This window comes from Mesitornis unicolor, unplaced genomic scaffold, assembly GCF_000695765.1.
Source record: "Mesitornis unicolor isolate BGI_N332 unplaced genomic scaffold, ASM69576v1 scaffold51758, whole genome shotgun sequence".
NCBI lineage: Eukaryota > Metazoa > Chordata > Aves > Mesitornithiformes > Mesitornithidae > Mesitornis > Mesitornis unicolor.
In genome coordinates, this window is record NW_010203514.1 from 1 (window position 1) to 10,827 (window position 10,827).

A 10,827-nucleotide genomic window follows, 5' to 3' on the forward strand; every position below is an offset into this window, starting at 1 on the left:
CCCCCTCCCTCCCGTCCCCGGCTCGCGTTGCCTCAGCGAAGGACCCTCGCGCGTGCCCAAGCGGTTTCCCGCCAACGGTCGCCCCCGTTTCCCCTCACACACGCTCTCCCGTCCAGTTTCCCAGGAGAAAACGTTTCCCTCCTCCCCTGCCGGAGGGGAAGAAAGGAGGAATCGGTCATTTCTCCGAGCCCGAGGCAGGGCAGATGATATTCCTTTTTTTTTCTTCTCTGAAGATGAGAGGTCAAGGAGGTTACTTCAGCTTTCTCCCTCTCTTAATAAAAGGTATACAGCCTGTTAGCAGTCAACTGTATTTTACCACAGTATAAAAATGACTGGAAATCTCATCTAAACCCCTTTCTTTTTAAACATACAGACGGCAGTTAATATTGTTACACAGGTTCTGATAAGGACCAAATAGTGAAAGGGCTGGGGGGAAGCAACAAGTACTAAATCGTGTCACTAAGCCATCTTAATACACACACCCAGGTAGGCAGTAACCTGAAATTAAGCTCTATGCAAGTTAAATGCTAGCAGCAGGAACCTGAAACCAGCATAGATCACAAACGTTTATTTTTTTATTTTGTTACTTCCTCTGCCACCTAAAATTACAGTCTGCTTTTTACACTAAAGCACCTAAAATATTTACAACCATCTTCTAATAAAATAACAGTTAAATACTGAAAATAAGATTTTTCTCATAAAATATGTTTTCTATATGTACAGGTTTTATCAAAGAGGACTAAGTTCAACAGTGAACAGTTTTCCATCATCAACCATCAGCAAGAAGACAACTTTTCTGAAATAAAACTATGTCCAACTTATGTACAAATGGCAGAACAGCATCAATGCCAGAATGAAGTCAACGAAGAATCGTGTACTGCTTAAGAAATGTGCATTTTCTTTTTTCTCCTTTATGGATAACTTCTTTGGTTAACGTTGTTCTATTATCTTCTTGGCTGTACAATAAAACAGCACCCGATTAATGTTACAGAACCAGGCATATATATATGTGTATATATATTTATATATACTAAGTTTAGTATGGATACCTGTCCCAGTGTTGCTAGAAATGTTCCACTGCAGATTCTTGAAGCTGTCTTGAAGCTGCTCTTCAGAATCAAGCCCGTAAGTTTCTACACTATTTCACTCAGTTCTTCAAGCAGAACTCTCACTGACTTAATCACCACTTTGGTTAAACACACTTAACTTTTTCCCACCATTAACAGGGGAATCTGAAAACAGGTTTCCATTTTCCAGTGTAGCAGCCTTTCTCAGAAAGGCCCTTAAAAGTTCAAAATGATACAAGTTTGGAAGTGAAAGAGTAGACTGCCTGGTTTTTCTAACAGTCTCCCAAAAGCCAAAGTAAGTTACTGCTCACAAAAGCCTCCGCTTTGCCAACCATGGAGACTTGCACAATCTACCAAAAATACTATCAGTGGATCTAGTTGGCAGCATAGAGCTGAATGCCCAAGTCTGCTGACCCTGGGCTGTGTAGCCCCTGCAAAAGCAACTTGTCACAGCATGAACAGGAAAGGCTGGGGAGTGCGCTGCTGTCTGGCGGTTTGGGAAAGGAAAAGAAGGCTGCTACCTGATCTCCTGAAACTCACAGGTACAGCAATTGAGAACATCATCCCTTATGCTGCAGAGGGAGTGAAATTCCACCCAGTGGTCAAAACCAACTTTAAAAAAAACCAACAAAAAACCACCAAACCTGTGGAACAACGCCAAAAACCACTAAAACAAACCACATACATCTCCAGAAGGGTTGTTCTTTAGCATCAGAACATTCGGCCTGAAGTAGAAACTGCAAAATTTGGCTTCATGTATTTGGCTTTGACAGAGAAGGCACCTCTCTGCCAGTGAGTCCCACTGGTTTTGAACTTGTGTGGTCCAGTACTCCTATAGAAAAGTGCCATGGTTTACCCCCATTTTGCATAGTTATACAACAAAGAAAGACAGTAGAAAATAAGATCCACCATCTCTGAGATTCTGCTTAATGTGTTAGGAATGTGGCAAAGAAACCTCAATAAAAGAAAACCCAAACCATTAAAAAAAAACCCAACTGACCAACCCTGAAATCTGGAAGATCTGAAATCAGTCTTATAAAATACTCTATAAAGTCAGCAATATTCTTCTACTGTGCAAAATTCACAAGAAAATCAGTGCTGCTCTCTTGTGCAAGCTCTAAAATCAGTATTCATACTCTGTAATTAAAGGTCCACTCAACCTAACTCAAAGTCTTCCTTAAATCTTTTAATTCTGCAAGGTACAATTCTTTTAACATCCTATTTACTTACAGAACCAAACCTAAATTTATACAAACGGTGTCAGACATCCAGCACGTAGATCTGAACCTAAGGGAGGAGAAATGATAATTTAACAGCAATGTCAACTCACCTTTGGAGTATGTTTTACTAAATAAACAACATTTGAATTTGATGTAACGAGGAGGACTGAAAATGGCACAAAAATAACGTTTCATGCCTATGAGTAAGAACTAACGTGTGCTGAAGGCGTATACCCCATCAGTCTTTGCTCCATGGGCAAGAACGTCTCCCTGCATTTGCCTGGTGAGAGAGCAAGCTCCTGCATTGCTCGAGCATACACTCTCCTAACACCACTGAGATGGCTATTCAACAGTGTGATTTATTGTCACAGCAAAATATATTTCCAGTGCAATCTGATTTCCAAGGTGGTGTTCTTGATTCAGTGTTCCCATCAGATGATGTGAACCACCGTACAATCATCTTTCTTCAGTCCTTGAATTAGGTCATTTTAAAATCAGCAGATCAAAACCTTGCTAAAATGGAAGCTCTAAAATGTACAGTGTAACCAATGCTTTTACAAACTGCCTAACATGTACGCATTAAGGCAAGACAGAACTGAAAAAATACTGCAATACTACAGATGATACAGTGACTCCTGTAATTATTTCACAGTTAAATCAGTTTTTTTTTCTTTCCTTCACCTCCCTTAAAATAACAGCACAAAGACAAAGAATGTAATCATCTCCTTAACAGAGATGACATTTAGTCTCTAGAAGATGCTGGAAGTGATCCAGCACAGGCAAAAAAAAAAAAAATACAAGTTCCATTGGAAATGTGTGAAGATTATTTTTGTAATTGGGGTACAATGAAACTTGGAAGAGTTAAAGACTAAAGATCCTACTGGGATCATCTGGAGGGAAGTGATAGCAGAACCGTGAATTTCTGTAATTAGTGGCTTAGGAAGTTATCAGCAAAATGAGCTCAGATAGAAACACCTTATAAGAATATTTGTACCAATTATTTATTTTTTCCCCCAAAACACAAATTAATAAAAAAGGGAAAAAAAAGCAATTTCTTTTTTTTTTTTTCCTCTCTAGACCTGGATAAAAGAATTATCATTGTCAACAGGTAGTTTACAATCAGTGGGGAATAAATGAGCAGTCCAGGTTTCCTGATTGATCCATTCAGGGTGTGCTCAGTAGCTGTCTTTATCGAACAACTTTATTTATAACTCAGCATCATCCTGCAGTAGATCTGCATCTTCATCATCCAATAAAAGGTCAGCATCCATTACTTCATTCTCTTCTATGACATCACCCAGCTCCTGAACAACGTCGTTGTCAATGTCACCAACATTTTCAACGTGTTTAACCAAACCCATGTGATCCAGAGGGATCAAACTATGCCCAACTGGCCCAGTAGTTCTTGCAATAGTGGCTGCCATTTCTGCTGCCACAGCAGCTTTCTGAGCCTTCTGCCTTTGCTGTTCTTCTTGCTGCCTGTGAGTCTTCATGTGAGCATTGCGGCTTTTGATTTTGAAAAATACCCTAAATTTTAAAGGAGAAAAAAAATCAGATAAAAATGCATTACTTTTGATGAAGTGAGCCAAAAAAGACTCAACAACCTATCAGTACATTTGCTTCCTTGTCTTGAAATAGAAGTCCTTGAAGTCTGCAATGCCATGGTGAGAATTTCACAGACAGACTACTGATTTATACATCCTGACAGTATCAAAATGGCCTACTCAGACTCTGCTGGAGGTATTTTGTAGCTCCCACAGTTGTTTCAGTACCTCTGCATATCCTAATTCTCCCTATGCTTAGTTTCACTACAATCTTGCAGAGCAGGGAAGAAGTGAAGGGATTCCACGTTAGCATGGACAAACTCAAGCACAGAAACACAGAGAAAGGAAGTTGCCCACTGTTACATGCAAGTCAGTGATCATAGAATCACAGAATGTATTGCGTTGGACTGGACCTTTAAAGATCATCTGGTCCACCCTTCCCCTGCAGTAAGCAGGGACAGTGTTACTAGATCAGGTTGCTCAGAGCCCCATCAAGCCTGACACTGAGTATCTCCAGAGATGGGGCCTCCACCACCTCTCCGGGCAACCTGTTCCAGTGATCTACCACCCTCATACTGAAAATTTTTTTCCTAATATCCAACCTAAGTCTACCCTTTTCTAGTTTAAAACCATTACCCCTCGTCCTATTGCTACATGCCCTAGTGAACAGCACTTAAGCTGATGAAGCAGGGAGCTGGACTCTCAGATGTAGAAATTCTAGCAGGTAAATGGATTCAGGAAAATTGGAGTCAATACTGCAGGGGAAGCATCCAAAACGTCATGCAAGCTGCACTCTGAAGGTTTTGGTAGGAGGACCTGTCATCTAAGGGGAAACTGTTCTTTTGAGACCATCAGAAGAGTTTGCCACAACACTATCCATTCACTGCCTACACACAGAGGTAAACGGGATGCGATACTGCAGACAGTCATATTCACTTACTTGCCACACTCCTTGCAAGGAAAAATTGTTGTTGGGTCGGTCTCACCACTTGTTGTGCTGTGTGCAGGTGAACTCTTGATGGAGCAGTACCCGCTCTGCGTACCAGATTTCTGCTTAGTGCCTGGAATGGTGCATCGTGGTTTTGTTACCTGATTCGTACCTCCATGAATGCGAGCGTGGCCGTTTAGCGCTTGTCGGGAACTGAACACCTGATGAGGAGTAGGGTGGAGGGAAGAAAAACTAAATCAAGAAATACTGCACTGGATCAGGAACTGCAGAAAGAAGTACACTGAATGCATGTTACAATAGCACAACAGTACACATCTAATATGCACAATCTACCTGGCCAAATGCTGCTTGCTCTCAATTGTATGTCCCACTAGAGTTAAAGAAACTTAGTCACAATAAATCAGTGAGCTATCCTATTATCACAGTTGTGTAACAAAAAGGTAATTGGAGCTGTTACCATATAGTATTTATAATCAATACAACATATCAGGATACAATTTTATGTACAGATCAGCATATTGCCTGTGTTTTGTGATGTGGGAATTAAAAGCAAGCAAAATGATTTATCCAAAGATACTCAGGAGAGTATCTCATCGGCCAGGAATAGCCTAAATTTCCAAACATCAAAATTCACTACTATATGCCCCCCCCCGCTATTAAAGATACCAAACACACGTACAGCGCCACAGTTTGGCATTTCACAGATGAAGGAGGACGAAGAAAGTGAAAGACTCTGAAGGGCAGGCAGATCTAAAGGTCCAACAAGAGGGATAGGCGGTGGGTCAGGAGACTTCTGCATTTCCCTTTCTTCCTTTCTGTCTTCTTCAATCTCCTCATCTTCCTCTAACACTTCCTCTTCTCCACTTGTCTGAAATAGTGCATTTAAGAACTATTAGAAATACTGTCAAAGACAGACAGTATTGGAACAGCACACTGCTTAGTCAAGTCTGCTTCCAGGTTTTAGTAGTTTTTCCCATCCTGAAGGGCCTCCTGGTCTTGCTGGAGCTACCACCCCTTAATGGGCAAGCTAGAGCTCATGAAGCTTCACTGTAGTGTTCACAACATCCTCTGTCTGCATTACAGAGCTGTGGCTCCAGGATTCTCCAGATGCCAAGGTGCAATACTCTCCCCCAACTGTCAGAATAGCAATGCACATTACATCAATAGTCAAACTGAATGATATATTTAAATAAAACCAAAAAAAAGCCCACAAAAAAAAACAAAAACCAAACACAAAGCCCCACATCTCTTAAGACTACTTGGACTACCTGTAATACAGACCTTGCACACAAAGAATTTCATTGCCAGTCAGTGCAAATTGTATTTGGGCTAGAATATTAGAGCAGCCTTTAGAAGCATGCACAGGAATAGTTTACAGCAGTTTACAGTCTTCGTCAGTAGCATAACTGCTGGACTAGAGTTAGATAATTGCACTGGTCAAAACACTTATCCCAGTACAGTCCAGGAACACAAAATCTTGGTGTAGCTGAGATCACAGAATGCTCGTACATAACATAATTTACAATTATGGAATAACTTCAGTTGGAAGAGACCTATGCCATCTAGTTCAACCTCCTTCTCAAAACAGGACAAACAAAAATGATCAAGTGTTAAACTTTTTCATATTCTTTTCGACCTACCAGGCATTCCTCTCTTTTTTTCTCTAAACGTGTTCGGTGTTTCCGCCCCAAACGTAAGATTTTCTTCCAGGTATAGTAGTATTCCACACATTGTGCAACCGTCTTAGACTTAACCTGTAGTTAAGTAATTACAGAAATAGTCTGATCTCAATTTTTTGCTTTCCTTCAACACAATTTCAACATATTCCAAGAGGCAGACTTTATTTCTCAAACATTCAAGTGGAGAAAAAACGAAAGACAGTTTGACTACAACAGGAATACACCTGTAAGACAGTACGCAATTTTTCAGTTATTGTTTTTTGGTCAAATTTGCGTTGACAATTTCAGCTTCTGTGTTTTTCTCTGGGATTCTCTAGACACCAGCTAGAAAATTACTGAGAATATAATTTTGTAACTCAAGTGTACAATACCACCGAGAAATCTAGGAATTAAGACTTGGCTCCTGTAAGCCAAATGGTTTCCAACATCTGAGCTAACAAGTAAGGTATTCCGCCCTGAGATGTGTATGCCTTGCCTTTTCTGCTTTGTGGCAGAACATTAAAATTAAGCCCAAAAACATTCTCTCCTTATTAAGAGGTTTCAACCCTTTCTGGCACAAGGCTCAATGCCGGTGACTGCCAGACAAAAACCAAGACGATAGTGGAGCGCCATACTTGTCCCACACATGGAATGCCATGACTTGAAGTCCAGGTGTGAAAACATAGATGTATTCTATGTAAACAGAGAATAACAAAAACAACAGATTTCATGTATTTATTTTTATCTGTTTGTTTGGGTTTTTTTACTGGTGCTGCAGTTGCATGCATACGTACACCAAATGAAATACACCACTCTTAATGGTGTTCTTGTAACCACTGCTGACTCTATGCCTGCAATAAGCTTGTCTGGCACTGGAGGGAAAATAAAGGGTAACAGAATTCAGCAAATAGAAAAAAAAAACAATTGACAGAACAGAAGTAACCTTACCATTTTCTGTACAAATATGAAATCTTTGCTGTAGGTGGACAATGCCTCTTTGAACAGTCGCCTTTCTTGATGTGTCCATTTGTCAGAGCCTTAAAGAAAGAGTGAATTCATTATAAAGAATAAAGACCCAACATTTTATGTTGGTGTATCAGCTGAAAAAAACCTGAGAAACCTCAAGCACGTGCTAGTGATTGCTGCTGCCAAATACAAGTCTGGCTGTACTGACTCAGACCTCGAGTCTCTCTAACCTGTACTCCATCTCCAGCAGTGGTCACAGGCTAGGAAACAGTAAGATCAGGGCAAGCAAATGCAACGCCTCTCCCTAATGTTTCCTAACCTCTGACCGCTTTCGACACAGGGCATTTCTGGAGTCTGTTGCAATTTGCTTATTTAGTAATTATCTCTGTAAGTGCTAACCCACTCTTCCTTTCAACTAATGAAACTTGCACCTAAAACATTCTTTGCCAAGGTGTTTCACAGATCAGTACACCCTCTTTGCACGAAGAACCACCTCGTCTTCTTTGTTCCCTGGCTTCCAGTAGCTTCACTGGACAACCTTCTGTTCTTCAAGCAGAAGAGAAAGTGAACCCAATCTCAACCATCCCCTCTATGCTATTCAGGATTGCAGGCCCTTTCTGTCATTCCCACACCTCTGGTCATTACTGCTGTCCCTCTCTGAACCTTTTCCAGTACTAAGACATTCCTATAGAGATGAAGAGACCAGAAAGGCAAATAATAGTCAACAGATAAGCAACTGTCAGACTTGCACAAGGGTATCACCGTGTTCCCTATCCTTTTAACATCTGACTTAGTTGGGGTTTTTTTAGCTGTTGTAAAATACAGAGCAGATGCCTTCACAGAACTAGAATTATAATCCCAAAGTCTCACTCTAATTGAGAAGTATCACCAGAGCTCATGATTTTATATGTAAAGCTTGGATTTCTTATTCTCCTATATGTCACTTTACATTCAGCTACACAGAAGTTCATCTATCATTTTGTCCTCTAGATGGTAACTCTTATAGGGCCCTTTTGCAGCTCTACACTTGCATGGCTTGAGGTAAGACACTTAAATGCTCTGTGATAGAGGTCACAAGTAGATAGAGAGTGTAGCAATGTGCAATACACACAAAGTGCTTTTAGTTCATTTAATGGAAGCTGTATATAAAAATTGCAAATATTGCTATTCTGTGTTTGCCTCACCAGCCTAACTGCCCATGAAAATATGAAATCAACATTTAAATTGATCTGAATTTGTGCTTCTTCAGTATTAGTCAAACAGAAGGAACACTGCATCAAAGCAGTGTCCTGTCTGTAAGAGCGGGCAGCTTTACATATGCAAGAAGCCACAAAGCGGATGCCTTTGAAATGACTTACACTATGAGAAGATTTACTTCAGTCTGTCTGAGAGTTTCTGAGACATCTAAAACTTTTATCAAAAGAAATTCATAATATTCCTGTCTAAGTTACAATTCTCCATAGCAGTGCTATGTGCTATTCTGCACTGAATTCAATTAACTTGGGCTTGGCACCATGCATGGTATTGAACTCTATAGGTTACTTATGTCTATTAAAAAATTACAGATTTGTTTGTTAAGTGCAAATGTTTTGCTTTTCAACATCAGCTCTCAGGCTCACAAGCTTAGAGCAAGTATCTCACTGCTCCGTCATATGCTGAAAACTACAAAATTAACTTTTCTGCAACCTGTTTTTTGCAGGCTTTTCCAGTACTGGATATAAGAGTGCATTACTTATTTCCACAGAGATTTACAATAAAGCTCTTTTAAGCACCAGAGAAAGGCACTGGCATCAAGCCACGAGTTTTATTTATTCTGTTATCACCCAAAGATCTTTTTGCTGACACACTGCCTTGCCATCTTTCCCACCCTGAACCAGCGTCATTCCCTTCTTACACAACTTGCCAGTCATTTGCATCTACCCTCCTTTCGGGCAGGGGTAAATGCACTGATTCAATCCAGGAGCCTGCTCTACTATGCCAAAATACAGTTTTAAAAAGCATGACAACACCAAAGGAGAGATTTTAGTTCTCAGCAAACCCCTCTAGTCATGGTCTCCTGCCTCTACCCCATTCTCCTGAAAAACAAAATAAAAATTAAGAATCACTTCCATGAACTAATTTTACTGTACACCCATGAAGGATTCAGGCCTTACAGAGTTGCCCCAGTAGCTGTGGTATTAGCAGAGACCCTTACAAGATTATGCGGGTTAATTGGAAGTAACCTGATTAATAGAATAAATCCTGTGTAGGAAACGAAACAGAAGAAAAGCTGTTTTTAACTCTGGTTACTGGGAAACCGATCTTGCTCTTGTTAGCTTGAGGGAGATATAGAGAACGTGTATAGAGAGATATCTGCAATGCAGCAAGAAAGAATTTTGGACTTTGGAATACAGATCAAATTTTAAAGCCAATCTTTATGTTTAGACATTTATTCTACATTTCGTTTTACCTGCCATATTGGTTTTGCACTGATTAACTGCCAATAAATATTTTCTACAAATTCGGGGGCTTTGGGCCCAATCTATGGGTTTCAAAGGGGCTACACTTACACCCAGGGAGCTCCCCTGACAGGTTGCTCAAATCCATTACATACATCATATGCTGGGTCTGATCCACACCCTATCGCAGTACGTACAAGAAGTTTTCAGACTGCCTGAAACACTGTATTTCAGAGACCACCTCTCCTGCAATTCTCACTGCAGGAGAACTTCAGACCTGAGAAATTCCACTGTTAAAATGAAAACAATTCAAGCGTTTGTAACAGTGCTCCTCTTGTATTACACCCATGTTCCCTCCCTCTCCCCTAAAACACCATCCTGACAGATGGCAAAGCATTAGGACAGAGAGATTAGGGTGTTCCTCTGAGCAACCCTGGGTCAGCATGCCCAGTTCTCCTGACACACAACAGAAATGCCTCAAGTTTTACAACTTGCTTCCCTCATGAGCCAATAGGCTTCCAAGGTGAGCTATTCGCTTGTATCCTCCTTCGAGGGCCATGCTAAGGATGAGTTTAGGTATTTTTTATTTGTGGTACCAGTTCTCATGAGTCAGTGCTATGTGTTCTTTTGGTCCATTCCACCTTTAAATGTGGCGGTGCCTGAGCACTGTGATTTCCGAGTATGGAGCAGAAAGCCTAAAGAGTTAACCCAAACAAATGCTACCTGAAGTTATATTAAGCTATTAATGCACTAGATTGTGAAAAATTCCCATATGCCTTGAGTAGCTGATTGTCAACCACAAATAAACTATTATTCAAGAGCTGCTGCATAGTGCTGGAGTGTAGCTGACAATGTAAGTGGCAATCACATGTTGCATTCAAGAGCTTAGTAAGTAATGCTTTGTCTTGTTATTTTATGGTACTTAAATCCAGACTGGTGAGATTTTGTTTCATACTGTGATAAGCAGAATCTAACTTCCTTTCCT

General features: G+C 40.5%; 1 protein-coding gene across 1 annotated transcript in view; it reads right to left on the bottom strand.

Annotated features, from left to right (window-relative positions):
* Positions 1 to 3,270: 3,270 nt before the first annotated feature.
* Positions 3,271 to 10,827, bottom strand: part of TRERF1 (transcriptional regulating factor 1) — a 20,616-nt gene continuing 13,059 nt past the window's right edge. Inside the window, exons 11-15 of the mRNA XM_010190721.1 lie at positions 7,387 to 7,475; positions 6,421 to 6,534; positions 5,460 to 5,648; positions 4,772 to 4,980; positions 3,271 to 3,814 (exon numbers count right to left, since the gene is read on the bottom strand). Coding sequence (XP_010189023.1) covers positions 3,493 to 3,814; positions 4,772 to 4,980; positions 5,460 to 5,648; positions 6,421 to 6,534; positions 7,387 to 7,475 — 923 coding nt within the window. The 3' untranslated portion in view covers positions 3,271 to 3,492. The remainder of the gene's footprint in view (positions 3,815 to 4,771; positions 4,981 to 5,459; positions 5,649 to 6,420; positions 6,535 to 7,386; positions 7,476 to 10,827) is intronic.